At 40.9% G+C, this 24,314-nt stretch overlaps 1 protein-coding gene across 3 annotated transcripts in view; it reads left to right on the top strand.

Moving 5' to 3' along the window:
• TLN2 (talin 2) overlaps positions 1-24,314 on the top strand; it is a 342,088-nt gene that overhangs the window by 218,388 nt on the left and 99,386 nt on the right. For all 3 annotated transcript variants that reach the window (XM_037910906.2, XM_043523668.1, XM_043523669.1), the window contains 11 exons: positions 2,170-2,336; positions 3,224-3,352; positions 5,998-6,111; positions 9,212-9,325; positions 11,304-11,438; positions 11,853-11,981; positions 12,956-13,058; positions 15,914-16,122; positions 17,289-17,408; positions 18,908-19,105; positions 21,187-21,326. In XM_037910906.2, coding sequence (XP_037766834.1) covers positions 2,170-2,336; positions 3,224-3,352; positions 5,998-6,111; positions 9,212-9,325; positions 11,304-11,438; positions 11,853-11,981; positions 12,956-13,058; positions 15,914-16,122; positions 17,289-17,408; positions 18,908-19,105; positions 21,187-21,326 — 1,558 coding nt within the window. The remainder of the gene's footprint in view (positions 1-2,169; positions 2,337-3,223; positions 3,353-5,997; positions 6,112-9,211; positions 9,326-11,303; positions 11,439-11,852; positions 11,982-12,955; positions 13,059-15,913; positions 16,123-17,288; positions 17,409-18,907; positions 19,106-21,186; positions 21,327-24,314) is intronic.

The following is a 24,314-nucleotide window of genomic DNA, read 5'->3' as shown; positions in this document are numbered from 1 at the left end:
GTTTGGAGGGAAGCAGAGGAGAGTTTGGAGAAGTGTTGTGGCGGGCCAGAAGACCAAGACCCTAGCTAAAGGGAAACTCGGCTTGTGCAGAGCAGAGGGACTCCACAGACACAAGGGGTTGGGAGAAACCTGGCCCAAGCAGAGAGAGGGCAGGAAGCCCCACAAGCTGAAAGGCCAGAGAGGGAAGTACCCCAGGGGAAGGAATTGCTAGTTCAAGTGGTTTGCCACTATCCATAGGGCCCCAGGGTGGGCCCGGATCCCTCCCTCTCCACTCCCCCTCTCTGGGATACTAGTGGGACAGTTAATACCCCAGATCAGGGTATTATAGAACTCCCCATAATAATTCCTAGAGCCGTATTTTTTACTTTAATTTAAATATTGTCTGTGATGGAGAATCTACCACCACCCTTGTTACATTGTTCCAGTGGTTAATTAGTCTCAACATTAAACATTTACTCTTTATTTCCATTTTGAATTTGTCTGTCTTCAACTTTCAGCCTTTGGATTGTGTTATAGCTTTCTCTGTTAGATTTAAGAACCCATTACTAAATATTTGTTCTCCATGTACGTACTGTAATGAAGTTACCCTTTAACCTTCTCTGTGTTAAGATAAATAGGTTGGGCTCTTTGAGTCTATCATTTTAAGCATGTTTTCTAATCCTTTAATCATTCTTGTGGATCTTCTCTGAACCCTCTTCTTGAATTGTGGGCACTAGAGCTGCACACAGTATTCCAGTAGCAGTTGCGCTGGTGCCAAATATAGAGGTAAAATAACCATTCTGGTCCTACCTGAGATTCCCCTATTTATGCATCCTAGGATCACATTAGCTACTTTGGCCACAATGTCACACTGGGAACTCATGTTAGCTGATTATCGTCCACAACCCGAAATCTTTTTCAGAGTCACTGGTTCCCAGGATAGAGTCCCCCATCCTGTAAGAATGGCCTATGTTCTCTGTTCCTAGATGTATACATTTACGTTTAGCAATATTAAAATGCTTATTGTTTGCTTGCACCTTGTTTACCAAGAAATCCCGATTGTTCTAAATGTGTGAGCTGTCCTCTTGCTGGGTTACCCTTTATTCCTGGGTTACCCTTTATTCCTGGTAACTATGGGGCTTTAAGTGCAAAAATTACATGTCAGAAGATAGCTGTAAAGGTGCAGTGAAATCTGTTACTTTTATTCATATTCTGTTCCGGACTGGAGGAGTGTGCTAAGAAGGCACTTCCTTATAAACACCATGGTTAACTTCCTACAGTATTTGAAAAATCCCCATGGCAGTATGGGAAGCTTTGGAATTTTTTTTGCTTGTCAAAACTACTTTGGAACATAAACTGTGGAGACTTCTTAAACACAACAGTAGGCTTTTGAGCTAAGCATCTGCTGCCTTTGGTTAACCTTTGGGAAAAGAAGGGAGCCAAAGAGTTAATCCAGAAGCTTCAATGGATTCACTTTGCTTTTGAGTTTGGTGTAGTACCAGTTATATTAATAAAGCAAGTGTGTTCTAAAAATGATCTGCATCCACTTCAGAAACAAACATCTCCATTCGACCTCTGTGCTTGACCATGAGTGATGCGTAAACTCATTGCGGGAACATCACTTTAATGCCTATTTTAAAGTTAAAAACCCTAAAACTGATACTGATGAATTGGTACTGAGTCACTTCTGCCAGAAGTGTTTAATTATTCTGTACAGTTCAGTAAAATCGGCTTCTTGAGATGCATGTGAGGAAGAAACAAGAAGAGGGAACCTATGGTTTCTCATCTATGAGAAAACAGATCAGTAGTATTGTAGTGAAGGGGTGAAATACTCACCCTATTGAAGTCAATGGCAAAACTTCCATTGACTTCTATGGGGCCAAGACTTCACCTAAGGCATGTAGGTAGATTTAGGTGTATAATTAGTGTTAAGCATAGTGCTATGCATGTTCATCCTACTGCATTTCTTGTAAGTCAGATGTTACCAGTTTCCCGTGATCAGTTGTGTTGTCATCTACCTCCAAAACTTTGTGTTTAAAGCTTTTGAGCAATGAAGTATCTACTTGTAATTTTAATTCAAAAGAGGATTTCAGAAAATCTAATTTTATTTTAGTCTTAGGTAGGGGCTCTTTGAAACTGAAATTTAGATAAAGGTGAAGAAATTCAAAACTTAACTTGTTAATATTGTAGGTGAAATGGTGCGGCAGGCCAGGGTACTTGCTCAAGCTACTTCGGATCTTGTCAATGCTATGAGGTCAGACGCTGAGGCTGAAATTGACATGGACAACTCTAAAAAGCTTCTAGCTGCGGCTAAACTTTTGGCAGATTCTACAGCCCGCATGGTTGAAGCGGCAAAGGTACCTACCAGGAAACGGTGAACTGAAGAACCTGAAAGGCACTGAATATTAACTTAATTCTTCATAACTGTGCACAAACATGAGACATTATGTGCAGTTACTAGGTTGAAAATACGAATTGTTATAAAGCAGAAACAATTGGTTAGCCTATGAATGTTTGGGTTGCATTTGACAACTTCCATTGGGAACTTCAACTAAAAGTCCAGTAGAAGTATGCATATTAGTTGATCCATTCTTTTGGATTCCAAAACCCTTTCCATATTCTTTTGGTGACTTTATTGACCTGACAGATATGTATGTCCTTGACTTGTTAATACTTTTCAGGCCTTAAAAAAGGGGAAAACTAACATGTCAAACTGAGTCCTAATTCAACCTTCTGATGATAAGATTATAACTACCAAAAATCTTGTTAAATTGGGAATTAAAAAGTGAACTTTAAATACTGTGATTATATAAATACTGGACATTGTTAGAGCACAGATAATACACCATTTACAGAATAGTAGTTTCCTACTATATGTGGAGTTTTAACATGTAGTTTCCCAGTATAAGTAAATATTGCACTGAAGAACAATATTTTACATTGACACTGTGTGAGGAGTAATGGAGGTATGTGGTTTAATACGCTGGACTGTGTACTGAAAGTCTGACTGCCTTCTTCACCATATTTAACATGTTAAGCAGTAACCTGCACCTACAATTGATTTCTACCTGAAATCATGATGATCGTTGAAACTTTCTTCTCTAATTCATCTTAGAGTGACGTTAATCCATAGAAAACAGGTTGATCAGAGAGAGGATAATAGGATTTAAATTCCTCTTATATTTTAATATGTAGACATGGACATTTTTTGAAGATTTGTATTTTACTCGCAACTCCTGTGCAGGGGGCTGCAGCAAATCCTGAAAATGAAGACCAGCAGCAGAGACTGAGAGAAGCAGCAGAGGGACTACGGGTTGCCACAAATGCAGCTGCTCAGAATGCCATCAAGAAGAAAATTGTCAACAGATTAGAGGTTTGAAACCAAACTCTCTTGTTTCTATTATTTTACGCTTCTTTTAATTATGCAAACCCGTATCTGTGTAACACATTCCAAGAATTATAAATGCAGACTTTAGACAAAAAATGTCAAGTTCCCCAAAAGAAATGGACCTAAACACAGCTAATAGGGGGCACTTTCATTTGAAAGTTGCATTCCAGACTGATTTCAGAGTAGCAGCCATGTTAGTCTGTATCCGGACTGAGTGTAGTGTGAATTAACTAGTTTGCATATTAAATGTTTTATTAACTTGCAATAGTTTAGTTGTCAGTAACAAACAGGCTGGAGGGATTTTTGTTATTATGAAACTGCTATATTCATTCAGCCATTTTATTCAACGGGACTTTGGTGGTATGATCTTCAGGGTAAATACAGTAGGGTGCTCACTGTTTCATTTCCATTTAAATAATCGTCTGTAGTCCTGTGATTTGTGTTTTTTACCAAATATTATTTGAGATTTGTAACAAGAATGTGCAACAGCGCTTCGCTTAAACTGCCCCCAAAACACGTGATTGCGTCACAACTAAACTCTAAAGCCACCCAAAGAAGCAAAGGAGCAGAAACAAAGTTGGAAGCAATACATAATAACCAGAGGTGCAGCAAAGGGAAAAAGGCAATTTGTTGTACTGTGGAGAAGAAATTCAGCCTACTTTAATCTTCTGTAGAAGTCTGACCTTCACAATTGCAAATTAAACATACAAAAGACTGGGGAGGGGGCTGGGGAAACCGACTTAGTTACTGGTTTTCAGCTGTGATTTTACAATAGTCCGAAAATGATTCGAGCGGATTAAGACAAGACCAACAAGAAGATCTGAGTAGATAATCTTCATCTGTATGTGTATTCTATTAAAACTACTATGTCAATGTAAAACAAGATAATATTGAGTAATTTAAGCAGTGATGCATTACAGTGAACTTTTTAGCTACATAATAAGAAACCTTGTAGAAAATAAGGGGTTTTTTTGCTGTAGAAATATCTTATTACTTTCCCCTATATGAGTAATCTGTGCCAGTAATAGTTTAGATGAACTAACAAGCTCATGTTCAAGGATGGATGTATTTATTAGGTGGGTTAATTAGGGAATGGTGTTAAGAATAATGTTCATATTGGAATGTATTTGGCAAGAGGTGGAATTTTATTTTTTGATAGATAGGTGTGTAAAGAGAGACCAGTAATAAGATTTCTTAGTATTTGAGTTCAGGTTCTCTCTCTATATTTTTAGACCCAAGCAAACTCGTCCCTTCATGTCTTCCACATATGACCACCTTAGTGTCTTACCTTTTTGGCTTTGAGCAGTCCCAAGTAGAACTGGTCCTTTGCTCCCATGAAGAGTGCTTTTCAAGATGCAGCCGTGATTCTGCTCTTTGGACTGCTAATGTCGTAATGTGGACTGCTCTATTTACCCTCCTCTCCATCTATTGACCCGTATATCCCTAGAGCTAAACCCCTGCAAGTTGTTCCACTCCATAGGCATGGTCTCTTCCGTGGTGGTGGAATTCATTATTGCCAAGCGACTATAGCATTTAGCAGAGTATTGAGCAATCAAGATGTCAGTGACACATCACTTTAGGTTAAACTCGAGAGCTAGTTTGCAAACGTGTCTATATTGTTTTTAAACTTGGTGCCAAGTTCTTCTTTGGAATATAAATCCAGTTTGTATTACTAGTTTCCTTGATGTGTTTTGTATATTGCAGTTCCATGATAGTTGAATTCAAAACACTTGCAGTTGACTTTCTGCACATAACAGATGAAACTCTTACTACTTCAACCTGCATCTTAATTAAAATGCTACGGATGAGGGGAGAGGCTCCTTCGAAAGAATTTCTGAATCCACATAAACAACTGTACTTTATTCCTAATTCTTTAGATCAGTGGTTCTCAACCAGGGGTCTGGTGGCCCCTAGGGGGCCACAAGAAGGTTTCAGGGGCTCCACCAAGCAGAACCAGCATTAGATTTGCTGGGACCCGGGGCAGAAAGCCAAAGCCCCACAGCATGGGGCTGAAAGCCCGGGTCCCCAAGCCCCACCACCCAGGGCTGTAACCAAAGCCTGAGCAACTTAGCTTTGCGGGCGCCCCCGTGCAATGAGGCCCATGGCAATTGCCCTGCTTACTACCACCTAACGCTGACCCTTGCTTTTATATGGAGAAAAACAGCTATGGCACAGGTGGGCCTTGGAGGTTTTTTTAGCATGTTGTGGGGGCCTCAGAAAGAAAAAGGTTGAGAACCCCTGCTTTAGATTGCTGTGGGTCTTCACATCTCATTCAGCAGCCTGTCGTCATGCTGTAGGCTATTTTAACAATAGCTCTTCAGTATTCCTAACAAGTTTTTGCAGATGAAAGACTAACAGTGTGAAGAAGGATGCTCTTAGAATGTTTGTGGTGCCAGGTGTTTTTTCCCTTTGTTGTTAGAAATTTAAGGATTGGTAACAATGATCAATTCATTTTTCATCTGGAGTGGAAAGTGACAGAGTTCTTTATGGTAAATTAAGTCCAGGGGAGGTAATGACTTCATAGGTTCCAGTTGCTAAATGCAATAATACATATTTTGTCTGTTGTGTTCTCTACATTACCCAAGCTTATACCAGTTCAGCCTTTTAACTGTTTTTCCCCCACTTTAAAGTTTGCAGCTAAACAGGCAGCAGCTGCTGCCACTCAGACAATTGCAGCCTCTCAGAATGCGGCTGTTTCCAACAAGAACACAGTAGCCCACCAGCAACTCGTCCAGAGCTGCAAGGTAAGATTTCCTAATAGAGGAAGCAGTCACTTGGCAGATGATCTGTAGTATGTGTCTCTTTTAACACAGGTAACTTCTTTGGAAACTGAAATTCACCTCCCTTGATTTAATCACTTTGTGCCTGTGGACAGGAATTCTTAAGTTGCCTGTGTCAGTCTGACTCCAAAGCATTTGATTCTTGTTCTGTCGCTGTACCAAATATAACACTGCATATACTTCTAAGAATACTTTTTTCCTGTTTTGTTGTCCACAGTGAGTTATCTGTTAGAATCAGGGAAATGTTTTAGAACGTGTGCAAGGCAGCCGTGTGCCTTGTCTAAGGTAAATGCCTTTTACGAATATTTAGGCAGTACCGATCTCAGAGGATGGGCGGATGTGAATATTTTTGCAAGTATCTCCAAAATGCAAACCTGCTGCAAAAGTGGCATATTTCTTGGGGTGTATGCTGCAGATAAATCAGCAATACCCTACATGTAGAGTACTTCAGGCAGAGAGATGTTAGATTTGATTATAAACTGGATTACTTAGTGGTTGCCTTGCAATTAGTGCACTGAAAGAGTAGTGAAGTGACAGGAAGCCTTCACAGCCAGTTCACTGTGTGGGAACCCCCCATGGTGAATCGCCTTCAGAGGCTGTATGCTTTTCCAGAGCTGTCTAAGGAGCATTGCTTTGAAGTAGTGTAGTACTCAGGGGACAGATACAAAGCCTACTGCAACATAATTAGGCCTTACCTCTTTTTTGTTTAAGGTCTTAATTGATCCTGACTAGAGAAATAGGAGACATTGTCCCTTTGGTGGTGACCAGTGGAATTAGGTGTAACACTCATGTTCAGTGGCTGGTGTTTGTTAGCTGTGCCCCCAGCATCACTTGACACAGCAGAAGTAAAGATCTTCTACCCTATTAGTAATTGGTATCTGTGTCATGCTTCTTGAACTGAGTGTGGCTGCTAATCACAATACCTGTACATCGCCTCCCTGAAGGCTGTTCAGGGAGAGGTTTGTGTGGTGTACTGTGGGGTGGAAATTCTTATACAGATCTCATGAATATGAGGAATTATCACTTGTGGCTGTCAACTTGTGTTTTTCTGTTGTGCATTACAAGAGATTTAACTTCATGCCAGATAAGTGGTTGCATGGTGTCATGTAGGCCAACTGGCAGGTTGCTCTTTATGGTCAGAGGTGGTATCCAGTAAATATTGTACAGGTGGGGAAAGGAATGTATGTGTCTGTGCTCCAGGGGTGCTCCAATACAGGTAAGGAGGTCGTGTCGCAGTGCAGAGTACAGCTGCCCATGAGCAGTACTTTCCTTCCTATTTATTTTTACTGTTTCCTTCCCTTTCCTTGGTCCATGGACCTGACTTGTCTAATTTAGATGGTAATCAGCTTGAGCAGGGATTGACCTTCTACACATGTGTAAAGCACCACGTTCACCAGAGATGATATGGAAATGATGAATAGAAATAAAACTGGACTGGGGTGACTACTACTAGTGAAATATTTGAGTGCTCTAATACACTATAAAGCAAGGCTAGTGGCTTGTGGTGTAATGACATTAAATCCTTCCCTAGTGTACCAAGACACCATGGATAGTAGCTTGATACTGTGACCCAGGTTCACTTGGTCAACCTACATGTACAGGTTTCAGAGTAACAGCCGTGTTAGTCTGTATTTGCAAAATGAAAAGGAGTACTTGTGGCACCTTAGAGACTAACCAATTTATTTGAGCATAAGCTTTCAAGAGCTACAGCATCTGATGAGGTGAGCTGTAGCTCACGAAAGCTTATGCTCAAATAAATTGGTTAGTCTCTAAGGTGCCACAAGTACTCTTTTTCTTTTAACCTACATGTAGTCTCTGCCCTTACATTCCCTTTCCCTTTCCAAACCAAATTGTAATTAGACCATAGTGTTGGGTTATGGGATTCCAGCTTCAGTGACAAGTAGGTTGCTGAGAGCACAGAGCTGAGACATGCTAGAGGTAAGCGCATGGAGACGTCCTCACATTTTCCTGATTGTAAGCCAGAGCACAGAGTAAATCACTTGACAAGAGACTGTTCTTTTGTGGTTTAGCTACAGCTGGCAGACTAATTTGTGCTTGTGAATAATGTTGCTTCAAGGTCTCTAGAGAAATAAGAAATAAAGTGGAGTGCAAAAGAGCCTATTCTTCTACTGAGAGAAGCTATGCAGAAGTCAGGAACACAGCCACTATAATAGACATACCTTTTCAAGCCAAAGATCCCAGAAAAAAGACATTAACACTTACCAATTGGCTGTTAAGTATGTTACCTTCCACGTTACAGTTTTTGAAAATTTGGTAAATAAAAGAAGTAGCTTGAATATATTTCAAAGGGCGGGGCATATGAAAGTTGTCTGGGAGGTAGCTGATATCTTTTTCAATAGAAATGCAAAAGGCAATTTGTCCTATGTGTTGACTGCTGTTCATTCAAGTTGAGCTTTGACATTGATCTATTATACAGCAGATGAAATCCTCTTTTGAAGTTTCTTCCTGAAGTAGAGTACTTAAACTTTAGGAAAACATTTTTGGAGACTGTATTGGGGATAAATCATGTGAACATGAGTTGACATTTGAATAGGGGTGAGAATACATTTTTAACAATATACATTTTCAGAACATTACAACCATACTATAAACATCTTATTGGAAGTCAGATAAAAGTAAGCTGAGTACCAAAGGAGAGAGTTAAAGTTTTCTTGAAGCAAGAGGGGTGCTTTAAAGATCTACACACCTAAGCAATTTAGAGTGTAAAACAGTAGTTTTAATGTCCAAAATAAAACATTCCTGAGTTAGTGAAAATATCTCTGCTAAACCATTTTTTATTACAGAAAAGTCTTAACCTTCCTTTATAAACTAACTTATAGAATTCTGTAGGAAGAGTCAAGTTCTCCAAATACTGTAGGAACTCTCCTAAACAGTCAATCTCCGATTTATTAAGTTCTGTGGAACCCTAACTGTCGTCTACAGAATCATATTGGTATCATCCCTGTTAAATTCTAGGTCCCTTCCATAGGTTGTGAGGCTTTGTTTAGTACTGAATGAGTTTTTTAAATTTCACAATTAAAACTTTCTGCTTTGTTGCCAACAGAATGTTGCTGACCACATTCCTCAGCTGGTGCAGGGTGTGAGGGGAAGCCAGGCTCAGGCAGAAGACCTCAGTGCTCAGCTTGCTCTGATAAATTCCAGCCAGAACTTCCTTCAGGTAAACTGAATCAAAGAATCATAGAATATCAGGGTTAGAAGGGACCTCAGGAGGTCATCTAGTCCAACCCCCTGCTCAAAGCAGGACCAATCTGCAATTTCTGCCCCAGATCCCTAAATGGCCCCCTCAAGGATTGAACTCACAACCCTGGGTTTAACAGGCCAATGCTCAAAGCACTGAAATAGAGTAGATTTTTTTTCCCTCAGGAGCACCTTGTGAGTCTTGAATTGTCGTCTTCACTTTGTGGAGTGAGAAAATTGCATGTCACATTGAGAGCTCTATGTTGAGTCATTGATTGTGGTGAGGAGAACTTAGTTTGTCACTGGGGCGGTAGGTGATGCCACAACTGCCCCGAGTTTGAGCCACAGGTAGCACATTTCAGCTTTGTGAAAATGTGATACACTTTGCGCTGAGACTGGCTCCTGAAAAGAAGGCTCAATTGGCAAGGCAGTGAAAATGCCATGAGTGTCTGGAACCTTGCCTAAACTAGAGCTATTGCACATTCTGCTGGAGCTGGAAGTACCATCATTGTACAGTTCCTTAGTTTAGATTCAGCCACTGTGTTTCATCTGGCGTTCTCAAGCCCTTTATGAGGAGGGGGAAGTATCTCCCCTGCTTTTCAGATGGCTTTCTGAGACACAGAGGTGATCTAACTTGACCATGATTTTGAGGAGAACCCAGGTGATAAGCAATAGTCTATGCTTCTTTCCAAACATGGAACAAAAGAACAGCCAGCTGTTGCTTCAAGATAAATGTTGGAACTATTATTGGCAGTTAAAATAAAATCAGAAAGCTCTGTATACTGAAATGCTAGCATTAATGTGCACTATACATTTTTCAGATTTGCCAGGCACTCCCTTCTGTCTTATGGGGAAGAAGTGAATCTTGTCAGTGGTCACTACTATATCACTTGGTGGGGTATTAAAAGTGAAATAAGGCATTGAATCTAATTCTACTCATGTTGCTGTCACAGGACTGTCTCGAGCTGTGGTCTGGCTTGCATAAAAGCAAAAATCACAGGTGCTTTTCTCTTTTGAGAGATACACATTTTATTTTTCCTCCCTGAAGACATTCCAAAGCCCAAAGCGACAAGTCGAGTCCACCAGCTTCCTGTGTTTAAAACTGCCTCCACTCAAGCTCAGGAGCTGTTTTTCTCTGTGCTTGGCCTGATTAGCGCCAGACCTAATCAGCCTCACCTGACCTGCCATGATTTAATTAGGGCAATTATCCCCTTTCTGTTCTGCCTAATTTGTCATTAAGGTACTCCGTGCAGCATTGGAGCACCCTGTCAGGGTTGCTCACCCATGTGGTCCCATTGAAGTCACTAGGACTACTCACCTTGTCTGTTTAAGTACTTGGGGACCATGGAGATGACATAGTACAGTATTGGAAGGTAAGCAAGATGTGTTATCTGCAGATCCTGTGCTGGATTATTACTTGACTGGATTATTACTGATCTTGTTTTCTGTTTACTAATATTGAGAAGAAAAACATTAAATCTTCAGAAATGTTGCAAGAAATTACAAACGTACCATGTATATTGTCCATGCATGTCTGTGTAAACACGCACAAAATGCTAAACTGTTCTGTTTAAATATTTATTTATTTATTTATATTACAGGAGCCACGTAGAGGCTCCAGTCAGACATTGAGCTAGGTACTGTACAAATAAATAAAGCAAAAACAGTGTCTGCTGCAGAGATCCCACTGCTCAGGATAATGACAAGGCACAGCATGTGAATACACAAATCAAGATTGGATAGGGACAAAGCTTAGGTAAAATTGGATGCATTTGCAGTGGTCCTGTTAGTGAGTGGTCCTGATTAGGTGGCTGCCCGCCTAAACAGTGGTAATGGCAAAACGTAGTGACCTAACTGTTTTGTCAGTTCTAGACCTAGTTTCATAGTTGAAGCATTTATACAAGGTTATAGGCGTGAGCTGATGAATCACAACACATTCTTCTCTAATCTTTAAATAGCCTGGAAGTAAGATGGTGGCGTCAGCCAAAGCTGCAGTACCTACTGTAAGTGACCAAGCCGCAGCAATGCAGCTAAGTCAGTGTGCCAAGAACCTTGCAACGAGCTTAGCTGAGCTAAGAACTGCCTCCCAAAAGGTGGGTCAATATCCTTTTTGAGCAGTTAGAGGTTAACTGTGGCTTACAACACCTGATTTTGTAAAAGCTTGTGTGCAGTGGGAAATGTCATTTGGAAGTCTGTATTCATTGCTTTTCTTTTAGCTCTATTGATCGTGAGTTAATCACGTAAAATGAAATTGAACGGTGCTAAATATGCGTCACTTCCCTTTGTGGCTCTGGACAATGAATTTCTTTGCTGGCAAGATAAGTATGTTGTGCAGTAGTTTTGTATCCAAGATATGCAACATGCCAAGATGACCTTTTGTGTCTGCATAGTCTCTTCAGAAACAGATAATCTTCCAAGACATGATCAGTGATGAATCTTCCCATTTTTGGTGGTAGAACAGTTGCTTAATGATACTAACCGTTTCTGTTTGTCTATTTTCTGGATAGGCTCATGAAGCATGTGGCCCTATGGAAATTGACTCTGCTTTGAACACAGTCCAAACACTCAGAAATGAACTGCAAGATGCAAAGATGGCCGCTGTAGATGGACAGTTAAAACCACTCCCAGGAGAAACGGTAAATGGTGGGGCAGAAGAGGCTTAGCATCGTCCTCATTTAGGAATTCTGTCCCATAACTTGAGAGCTGTTGTTAAAATTCAGTTTTAAGGTGTCACTGGTAAAAGGAGTCACATGATTGGCTGATGCTCATTCCAATGGCATTTTACACAGATATTCTTCCAAAATCCATCCCCAACTAGGGTGACCAGATGTCCCAATTTTATAGGGACAGTCCTGATTTTTGGGTCTTTTTCTCACATAGGCACCTATTACCCCCACCACCTATCCCGATTTTTGACACTTGCTATCTGGTCAGCCTATCCTCAACACGTGCTGGGAGTGCTGCTGCAGCCCTTGGCTTGAAGTTGTTTCCATCATATACAGGGTTTACAGTTTGGTTCAGTGGCTCTGAGCACCCCCACTATACAAATTGTTCCAGCACCTCTGACACCATGAAACATCTTTATGCCAATAAGAAGCCTATTCTCTGACTGAAATAACTATTGGAGGCAGGGCCTTCTTCCCTAGAGTACTGAGGAAAAAAATTCAGCTTTTAAGGATGCTGTAAGAAAGATTTTTAAGGTCTTTCTTTCCTTTGTTTAGCCAGCGTATTGTAATGAAAAATACATGAGAGCTCATTTCTTGTTTTTAAGTTTGTTTGGTTTTTTTTACCTTGGGCTTAGAGAGCAAAATATGTTCTTAAAAAAACAAATGTCATTACTTATATTGCTAATTATCAGAACTAAATTTTAAAATTTCCTTCTCATTGTGCATGCTATTTGCTACCTTTATTTCATTCAACTTGTACAATGAAAATATGCTCGTCAGGGTCTGAGACTCACTAATGCAGGGCAGCAAGGTGTAGGTTTCAGTAGCTGAGGTGGATGCTAGTTGGGAGGGAGGGGATAGGAAATCTTTCCATTGCTCTTGGAAGGAGAATTTATTTTAATTCAGTTTAAACAAAGACTGTTACCTCTTGAATATTTTCACAGCTGGAAAAATGTGCGCAGGACCTTGGCAGTACCTCCAAAGCTGTTGGTTCATCAATGGCCCAGCTGTTGACTTGCGCTGCTCAAGGCAATGAGCACTACACAGGTACTGTTACTGGAAATGGCGAACGAAAATAAGACACTTTGTAAAAGAAGATACCAGGTTGCAAAGGCCGCTGTCTATCTGTGTATATTCAATATAGGTTGGGGCTTCTGTTAATTAAAAAAATGCAATCCAAACCTTTTTTGTGGAGGAGATAGCTCTTCAATGTACAATTAAACACCAAGTGTTTTAGAGGTTAGTGTTGTGAAAACCCAGTTAAGCTGAAAATGCTGCCGTTTGTGTATTGAATAGTTGAAAGCACTTGGGTTTTTTATGTTCTGTGGTCCAAAACACACGCAAGATGTGTTGGTTAAAATGGTGCACCCCTTACTGCATGTTCTGAATTTACGTGTATCATGCAGTTAACATCTCTAATTCATGCATCAGATTTGCATAGTAAGGGATGAAGCCAGTGGACGACATGGACGCACAATCTTTCCGTATGTGGTTTTCCACAGTTACTCCAGCTCACGTTTTGTGTGCATTATTTTAGGGACTGAAAGGTCTGTTTCTAAAAAGTATTAACATTTCTGTTTTGGAAAAGGATGCATACATTTAAATGGATGTGAAATATTAGTCCTTAAAATTCTCTAAGTAGATGTTAATGCTGCAGTGGGATATTTTTAAATTTTACTGATAAGCATTATGGCAATTTCTGTTTCATTTGATGTAAGTGGATCAAGACTACACAGGTGTCAGTTGCTTTCATTTGAACCGGATATAATTGGATTAAGAGGACACAAATTTTTATTACATAGTCATACAGTAGTCAGTGTCGGATGTCCAATGAAAATTCAAAAGTCTTGACACTTGAAGCTGAAATCTAGTAGCTCTTTTAAAATCAAGCAATGAGATAGTTGTTAGGTTAGAAAATCCTATCCAGTAATGCATTCCTATGTAGCTGAAAGACCCTCTTCAGTATCTGTTTCTGTACTTTCTATCTAATGCCAACTTTGGTAGTATGAGGATCTTTTTGTGCTTGAACAAATGCAGAGGTGTTTGGTGGTAGTATATGGGTGTTTTGTTGTTTACTGCATAGCACTTGGGTACTGTTAACCCTAATTTTATATTCCACAGGTGGCACAGCCACTGCAGTTTGTATTTGTCCTTCAGTTCATTTGCAAGTTTCCCTTGTTTTGTTTGACTGAAACTCACTGCCCCCAGATTAAAGACTGAACAATCAGGCATTTTTTTTATTGTTGCTTCATGATACATGAAGATGACCCCCCTTTTATCAATCTGCATGGCTGTTATATTAGACGTTTCAGGTACTGACTTGCCTCCTGGAGGACTTGGGCATGATCTTTAAAGGCCCAGGTTGGAGCCATAAATATTAAAACTCATCTTACTCATTCTCCCTTTTATTTGGACTGACAGTAGCTGCATCTTAGGCTCAGCAGTGATCAGGACCTTGTTGATCTGTTGCTGTGAGAGTCCCTGCCCTGAGGAGGTCAAAGGTTAAATAAACAAATCAGAATAATTATGGGAAGGGGAATGGTGAAAGGGCCATAGAAAGGTGAAGTGACTCGCACATGGTCATAAAACAGGTGGGTGGATAATCTGGGATTAGAAGGCAGGGCTCCTGACTCCCATTCCAGTACGAAGCAAACAGTGAAAGAAAAAAGAATTCAGAACCTGAATCTTCTAATGTAGAAAAAAGAGGATTTTTCTGGGAAGAGTTGAGGAGTTATTTGTGGCTCATAAGTAAGGAATAGGCAAAGGCAAAATTTGTAGTGCAGGTCACTGAAGAGAGGGATAGAAACTAGAAACAGTAGCAAACGCTATCACTGCATAGAATTAACCCTGCTTTACTTCTGCAGTTGTAATACTGAGCACGTTAACGTTAATACACTTTTAAGTGGTAGCCATGTAATTTGTATTCATTAGGTTGTAAAACTACATCCCAGCTGTGTAACTGTCTAAATATTTATAGATTGGAAAGCAAGTGATGTAACAAAGCAGGCTGGTGCAGTGAATGGGAACGTTTATGTAGTATTTTTGTTGTAGGAATGACATAGTTAACCTCTGTGCTGTAACTGAAAAAGACACCTACATAAATGGAGCACGTTGTTATGCAGTTCATTGCTGTGTAGACAGTGATTTTACCTCCATTACTCTGGGGGCTAATAAAGATCATTTAAGACTTCAGGGTACTGTGTAGCATTTCGATAAGGGCTGACTTAAACACGAGATAGCTACATTCTTCCACTCCTTACAGGGTCACTGGTCTTGGTAACATGGCTGTGAACATATGGAGAGTCTAGGTCAGACAGGCTACACAAGCCAGTTTTCATGGGTCTGCTATATGACCGTCTGCATGATGAAACTAAGTTATGCTACTCTGCTGCTTACTCCTTGTAAGCCTCTATGTAGCTTTTATACTTGAATTTCAGCTTGTGCCCTGTCCAGCGTTGGTGAAAATTTCAAAAGTCGAAGTCCCATTTTCCACAGAGACTTAGACTCTCAGGGCCCTAAGTCTCCTTGAAAGCCATAGGATTTAGACTCCTCCGTCATTTCGTCTTTTTTGAACTTCTCGCTGGTAGCTAAGACTTGTACTGTTTCACTAGCTAAATTGGAAGTAACTTGAAACTGTTAAATTTTTCTTCTTCTCGCTCCATAAAAAAAGATATTTGGTGATTTAGAACCACCCTGAAATGTGCTCTTGTGGGTATAATATTGATTTTATGGCTTTGCTGTGGGCATTTCTCAGACATGTTCACATCTGAAACACTCTAATTTTAAAATGTTTGCAGTGTTCTGTAGAAAGGGGTCATTACCTTGCAGTTCAGCTGCCGTAAAAGAATACAGATTGCGCCTTAGAGAATACTAACCGAGTATTTCATGAAATCTGAATTTAGGGGTTGCTGCCAGGGAGACGGCTCAAGCTCTGAAGACTTTGGCTCAGGCAGCACGAGGCGTTTCAGCATCCACCACTGACCCAATGGCAGCACATGCAATGTTAGATTCTGCAAGGGACGTCATGGAAGGCTCTGCTATGCTTATTCAGGAAGCAAAACAGGCTCTGGTTGCACCTGGGGATGCAGAAAGTCAGCAGAGGTTAGCTCAGGTAAGTTACAAAAAGTGCAGAGTGACTTCAGAATGTTTAGCTTAGGGCACTAATAATGCAGCCAGTGCTGGAATGTAATATTCTAGGCACCTTTGGGAGACAGGCAGTTAATGTAATTCTCTTTACAAAGGCTTCTTTTTAAGAGACTCAGTGATGTGCCTGCTGTACCTTACTGCATGTGAATAAGGCCTTTAACCTATGCCTTATTTGGGCAGTATACTCTTGGTTGTGAACTAGAAAAAGTAATTAATTTTGATGTTAGCAAATGAAGGGTCCTGAGTCAACTTTCAGTGTTTGTAACAAATCTGTTTTTCTAAACAAGTGGTGTTTCTGGATCCAGCATTACTGGATCTCATCATTGTGTTATCGGAACAGAAGGTCCTTTTTCTGTTGATTGAGGGAGTTTGACTATTTTTAAATCAAAATTTGAGAGACATGTTTTAAGTAATAGTGCCTTGAGGCCAGGGCTGCACAGAGGTTTCTGGGAATCTGGGGAAATATCTGAAAGTGAGGCCCTCCACCCTTCCGAAGTATTACCACTGCATGGTGGCAAGGGGTGGGTGGGTGGAGAGTGATCCTGCACCATTCTCACCCCACTGCAGCAGCTTGACTCCTGTCCCACGGTGCTGGCCCTGGCTCCACACCTCAGGTGTTATGACCTCTCATGAAGGGTCGTAAATCCACTTAGGTTTGGCCCAGCAGCCCCCTCATCGGGGGGGGGGGGGGGGGATTTCAGTGAGTGGTGTTGCAACTCAGTCTGTGGGATCTCAGTGTCTCCGAGGCTAAACCTGAGTGGCACTGCGACCCTGCACACCAGGTTGCAATGCCGTTTGGTTTGGGGCACTCTGAAAAAGGGTGCCCAGGGCAAACTGCCCCATTTGCTCTTTTCCTCACAGGCGACCTTGCTGCAGGCCTGTGTGAACAATAATACTTAAAGCTTTTCTGAAACTAACACCCGGTTAGTTGGCTAGTTTCCCCTGTAGATGGGGAAACTGAAAAAGAGAGGTTGTGTCTCGCCTTAGAGGAGGAGTCATTGTTAAACCAGGATTAGGATTTAGACATTCCAAAACACACTGCCTTTTAGCTAGATTTTATTGTGATGTGGGACCATATTCCTCATTGGGATTTCTTCTTCGTTTTGCCTGTGCCTGTATGTATATTTCCAGGTGGCCAAAGCAGTGTCTCACTCACTAAATAACTGCGTGAATTGTCTGCCTGGACAAAAGGATGTTGATGTGGCCTTGAAGAGCATTGGAGAATCCAGCAAGAAACTGCTTGTTGATTCGGTGAGAAATCTTAGATGTTAAATGGTGTTTCAGAAGTAAAAATCTGACTTGGGTTCCTCACATTTTAAATTCTTTAAATTCTTGAATAGCCAGTTCATTCTAGATTACAAGTCAGTCTTGTATAGTAGCCATTTTTTATCCTGAACTGCTTTTCTGTTGATTTTGGGGATGTCTCCGTGTTGTAAAGATTGTTAACCCTGCCTAGGTTAACATTCGCTCCTTTGTTTTAGTCTCAGCAGAGGGACCAATGTTTGAATGGATGTGGACACTTGAAACATACAATCTGTTTTCTTCCTAGAAGTGATCCTTTTGAGTCAGTGTAAGGACCATGATCCCTGCCACCTGGGGATATTCCCTTCTGATGCTTTGTATCAGAATGTCACTATTTTTCTGTTGCATCCCTTCTAAAAATCTGTGGTGAATCTGTTTAAATGAAATGACAAGTCATGTCCCTATTTCCCTCCCTGAATGTCATTAATAGCTGACAAAAGTTGTAACTTGCCCGGGGCATATGGGTGTTGTGTAGTTTGGTCAAGTTTACTCTTCCACTGCTAGTTCCACAGATTAATGGAGGATTGCGCTTTCAGGTACAATCAATCAAGTACTTCCATGAATGCAATAGTCAATTCAGGCCTCACACACAATTAGGATCAATTTAATACTAACACAGTTACTGTAATTTTCAGTGTTGTAGTCGTGTTGGTCCCAGGATATTACAGCAATAAGGTGGGAGAGGTAATATCTTTTATTTGACCAACTTCTGTTGGTGAAAGAGAGAAGCTTCTGAGCTTCCAAAGAGCTCTTCTTCAGTACAGTTACTGTAAATCCATTCTGTGAAGCTTATTTTGGGGAGTGGATAATGCCTTGGAATACTGGAGCCTCCAAAGTTTGCGCCTAGTTTACAGCTGCTAGTATTTTAGAATGAAAGGACAAATCAGAGTATTTCCATGTTGCCTCTGAGATGGGGATCAATTACTTGACCCTAACCCGCCAATATCTAAAGCAGAAATGGATTTGATCCCCCCAAAATCAGAACAATATTGAACAATCCTGAAGTTTTAGGGGCTGCTGGATCTGGGAGTAACACTGACCGAGGGTCTGTTCCCTTCTGTGACTGAGCCTGAAGATAGCTGCTTTTCCTCCTGGCTAATGGACTGCCTATTTTGAGCTCAACTGGTAGAGTCCTGCACTTTGGAGCAAGACGTTTAGAGTTTAGTACCTGCAGTCAGCCCAGCCAGCAGAATGGTTGTTACACAGGATTATGGTTCGGGCCTATCTCTGAAATAAAAGAAATCCTAACAATCCAGGTACTGGATGTCAAACTGGATGATCACAGTGGTCCCTTTTGGCCATGGAATCTATGCAGAGTATTATTGTCAGGTTCAAAGTCACACTTCCGTTACTTTAACGTTTTGAATTGTGTTGAACTGCACAATTAAGGTCTAGTCTGAATGACTGGTCTCTGTGGTCACTAAGACACATCTCTTCTTCTCTTGAAGCTGCCTCCAAGTTCTAAATCTTTCCAAGAAGCCCAGAGTGAACTAAACCAGGCTGCAGCTGACCTGAACCAATCGGCAGGGGAAGTGGTTCATGCTACCCGAGGCCAAAGCGGAGAGTTGGCTGCAGCTTCCGGAAAGTTCAGTGATGACTTCGATGAGTTCCTTGATGCTGGTATTGAAATGGCTGGTCAAGCACAAGTGAGTTTTGGTGTCTGTAGTGGGTAGCTGTATTACCCTGGGCATGTAGGGATGTTAAAGTGTATAGTCTAAACATATATGGAGGCAGAGGATGTTACAGAAGAGTCAGATGTCATTCAGAAGTGACAAGAGCATGGTGGGGTTTGCATATTGTGCAAGATAGATGGGTGTATCTGTTCCTGGTGCTTGTTGAAACTATGATTTCATGCTCATCCATGTAGTGTGAGCCTTGTGGTAATTGATTTGTGATCTGTATAGCTGAAGATAGAGTAATCCATTGCCTTTTCTAATGGTCAGTAGCTTTGTAAAGGACCACTTTCTATTGTGGTGTAATTACCCAGGAGTGTAATAGGAGTTTAAGATAGTTAAACTTAAGCAGCTCTAGGGGTTGAGTGCCCAATGCCCCAAAGAATCGGAGTATGAAGGGGACTCAGCACACAGTAAATCCTCTATAATCTGAATTTGGCATCTCCCATTCAATGTGACACCAGAGCGTACACTTTACATCACATCCATGGATCTGCTGAAGACTGGAGCCAGCCTGTGGAGAAGGTTGGTAAAGTGCAATGTGTGTGACAGCATTGTGGAGTTTTGCAAGGTGGAAGCCCAGGGACTGAATGGACATGGAAACAAAGGAATTCTTTCACCCCTGTTCCTCCAGACCAAAAATATAGTTTAAGGGACACTAGGTCTGCACAATACCCAAAGTGCGACTTTAATAAATTTAGTAGGGTATAGAATGAGTGGGGTGTAGAATGAGTCAACTTGCCCCGCTACCACCTTGGTTTTTACCTATTCTGCAGCTACCTGGTTGATTTGCAGGCTCCAGGGCTATAAATCTGTGCTCTTCAACATCACTATATTTATTAAAGTCACACTTCAGGTCTTGTGCTGACCTAGTGTCCCTTAAACCTAATGCTCTGTGGCTAGAGCTGGGCTAATATAGCAAAAAGCAGCCCTGAATAGTCTTGCAAAGAAAATCCATCAATTTGTGCCATGCTGATGCTGGTCAGCTCTTAATCACTTACTCACAAACGCTAGTGTGAGAGGCCTTTAGTCACAAGGCTGTTCACTGAAGTTAAAAATGTAAATTTTAGTGCAAATGCCTATTTGCAAGAGATTTTCTACCAGCAATGATCTTGTGGCCCTTTAGAAAGGTTTGTCTCGATCACACAATATCCATGAATAACTGATTGTTTTCATCTAATGTATGAACAAAAAAGGATACTTTCTGTCTGTAAATAGTCATTCAGTCAGAACAGAAACAGTATCATATGACTTGGTGACCTGTGAAAGCAGTTCACGTATATAGACTCAAACCCGGTTCACATAAACCAAGTAAAATACAACCAGTTTGCAAATATTTCTAACACGGAAAGGCTAATTTTATTGCATAAATCGTTAACAAGAAATCTAACCACTGCTGTTTGTCGCATACTGTTATCCTCTATTTTCTAACTTCACGTGTGTAAAATTATTTCTTCGTCATTCCCTGAAAGTGATGTCATGTGATGTCAAATTCAAACTGCTTATCAAATGAAGCTACATGGTAGATTTAGTTTTCCAGAAACTGTTGCTTCTTCATATAGAGCACCCTTACAATTAAATGTTTGTGAAGGTCTCTTTGCAAAATTTCTGTTTGCTTAAGCCATTAATCCAGTAAAGGTGTAAGTAAGAGTGCTTGTAAATGACACAGAAGGTGCTGGAATATAGTCGGTACCCATTGCCTGAACAATGTGGGTCAGTTGTGCCAGGCAGAGACATACAAGAGACTTGACAACAAAAGCATTGTTCAGCAAGTAGTTAAATTTCCTTCCACTTCTCTGTGAATGCTCTTACTGTTGGAAATCAAGCTTCTTGTATACGGGTTTCTTTTTCTGCTGTATGAAAGGAGCTAGAGGCACCGATCTGGGCAAGCAGAGGCGATGCTTAGTGGCCCTATCTGGAATGTCGTCCCATGCATGTCATTGGTTTTAGATGGATAATTCAATTGAATTCCAAAATGTATTGCTTAAAGTTTTACCTGTCTCTCTGGCTGATGCAAACTGTGTGTGTAATGTTATGCTGCTGTGGTTTTCCAGACTAAAGAGGACCAGATTCAAGTAATAGGGAACCTCAAGAACATCTCTATGGCTTCCAGCAAGCTACTGTTGGCTGCCAAGTCTCTCTCAGTTGATCCTGGAGCTCCCAATGCCAAGAACCTCCTAGCTGCAGCTGCAAGGTACAGGCATATCACCTGCTTTCGTTTTCCTAAAATGGTGTTTAACTGTTTTCCTTTGCCATATGTATTATTTGTTAGCTTATCCTTCTGGTACTCTTGGTTAACCATATAGAATGTTCCATGCTGCCGCTTAAGTGAAACTGAAATCAGAGGAAGCTTGCTTACACTGGATTCGTATAAATCAGTATAGCTCTATTGAACTCAGAGCCACGCTGACTTACAGCAGATGAAGATCTGGTCTGTTTTTTTAAGAAGACTATTTCTAATGCTTGTTCTTTGTCCGCCCTGTCTACCTCCTTCCCTGCTCTCACACATGCAGATGCTGAGGATGTTGCTATATGCCTGCTGCTGGCAAGGCTTTCAAAGACAACTCTTACTAAGCAATGTCCTTGCATATGTTGTGGTTATAAATGGCTCAGTGGGTTTAGGGAGAGATCTTGCTTTTATTTTTTGGCTAAGCACCAGGTTTTTATTTTTGCAGTTTTCATCTCATTTGGGCATTGCAGTTGATCCTGTCTTTTAAATGTCCACTCCCACTCCCCAGTCAAGGAGATGGAATGTATAGACCTTTTGCAAGCCTGCTGTCAGAGCTGCCCAAAAATCTGGTTAATGGTCTGCTGCAGTACCACTACCGGGTGCTCTCACCATGTTATCTTCTTTTCCCAAGTTGCTTTTATCAAATGAAGTACACACAATACAATTAGGTGACTTAACTTACCCTGGATGTCTCTACGTGGTCAGTGGGAGAGCACTATTCTATAACCCTTGCCTACAAGGAAATCAAGAGGAGGGGAAAATACCTGGCACTGTAATTTCATCGAGCAGAAGTTGGTGACTTTGTTGCTACTCACAGCATAATGAGAAGAATTCTGTAAAAACTATGTGGAATGTAAATCCTTTTCACTGCCGCTGGTATCTCTGCATTTATCTTCATGCCATTACATAGGAGTTTGGTTCCCTGAATTTAAGTTGCACAGGAACTCTGCATAATGCATTACAGAAATCAAGAATTTAATAGACTGTATAGTCTGTTCAAAGTGAAATCTCTGCCCTCTCCTTACCATTCATGTTTTGATCAGAGAACACAAGTATTAGTAGTTGTACAGCTGGCTGTCTTTCACTTTCTTAAATCATTTTCATGGGGCTTTTTTTGTTTTGTTTTTTAAGTCATTTGAAAAATTTCCAGACCTGGATAAGTTATTTACACTTTGGATTGCTGAAAGTGGGGGGTGGGGAGATTAAACTAGTCTTCAGAAGGGGAATATTAAGGGATTGGGAAGAAACTGGCATTTTGAAACCTAGACATAAAATAAAAGTGATTTCCAAGGTGAAGCTTGGACTCCATTTGTGAGTATCATGTTCCATTCACACCAGAAAAGAATGTATTGGGAAACAAGTGAAAAAGTGTCCATAGACGAACAGAGTCCAAGCCCAAGAGCTATTTTTGTAGGTCATAGATGAAAATTGCTCAGCCTCGAGATGAATGTGATGCATTAGCTGGTGCTTTCGTCACAGTGCCCAAGTTCCATAGACTGCCACTTTTGACATGCAGCCCGGGTGTAATAAGAAGGGGGTGAGAACGATCAGCAATTCCAATTGTCGGATTGGACCTGTTCTGCAGTGCTAATATGCGTACAGTACTTCGTGCTATGCTTTGCTCACCAGACTGACAATACTCATGGTGCAATGCCAATCATTGGTTCTCAACTGGTGATCTGTGTACTGCGGGTGGCACAGGAAAACCGGGCTCATAAGGTGGTCCAGGATCTCCTCCTTGGACCAGAATTGCTAAGCTGCTTTAAAACAATTTCCCCTCATTATCCATTTAAGCAATTGCTGCAGTTTCCACTGGGCTGTTGTACGATTTTGGCTAAGAGTGCAGCATTGTACATGTCGCACTGTCTATGACAACGTGGTCCTCAGTATTAAATTAAGTTACTGCTACCCATCTCTGAGCACTGAATTTAAGAAATCCTCATTAAAGAAAACTTTGTACACATATGTCACTTGTGTTGCAGCAGATCGTCAAATGGCAGCCATTGTATTTTTCCACATAGTGTTAAGCATCACCAATATTGTAGAAATCTTTGCTGTGTATAGCTACTGTACAAAACAAAGGGTTGCTCCTCTGAATGGTGTGGGCCACGTTGTGAAATCTGGTCAAGGGCTGATGACACCTTCACTAGTTTCTATACTGAGCGTCAAACTCAAGACAAAACAAAACTGGAAAAATGCAAAATACGCATGACTGTCAGATTCGGGATTGCTCTAAAACATAAAATTCCTTAGCTTACAATTGTACTAACCTCTCTCTCGCGCTCGCACTCGCGCTCTCTCTCGCTCTCTCTCTCTCTCTCTCTCTCTCTCTCTCTCTGTGATATTCACAAAGCCATTCTTTAGTCTGTCTCTGCTAGTTTTCCTCTACAGTTTTGTTAGTTGTGCACATATGTCATATCTGAGTGCCAGAAGAAAGCAATGGAGAGACGCGTACATATCTCTGTCTCACACACAAAAACTGTGTTAAATGAATATTCAAGTTGAAAAAAAAAATAGCATGGAACAAACCATGGCATTTGCTGACATATTTTTCATTCTGCTTCTGTCTTAGACCCTCCCACTCTCCCCACCCACTGCCCCTGTATCTGCAGAATCTTTTCAGCTGAATTTTCATATTCCACAGAAGATTAACTTTGAAGGCACGAGGCAGTGCTTACCAGTGAGATGTAGGATAGGTTCATATGATTTAAAATACTTTTAATTGCATCTGATGTAGTCTGCGTGATCAGGTACTGTTAGCAACATTCTTGATCTTGAATAAAAAAGATGGTTTTCAAAACACACATTTTTTGTTAGTGTCTATAATGCTGAGAGTCTGATCAACAAGCTACCAAACACAACATCCTCTAAAGTACACTCTGTCTAAACCAGGGCTTGTGTAGTATTTGAAATGGTTGAAAAATTTAGTTCCACCCTCATTTGGTTATACAG

Source organism: Chelonia mydas, chromosome 10 (assembly GCF_015237465.2).
Source record: "Chelonia mydas isolate rCheMyd1 chromosome 10, rCheMyd1.pri.v2, whole genome shotgun sequence".
Lineage (NCBI taxonomy): Eukaryota > Metazoa > Chordata > Testudines > Cheloniidae > Chelonia > Chelonia mydas.
Note: the sequence above shows the minus strand (reverse complement) of the source record. Positions and strands in the feature narration are given on the sequence as shown.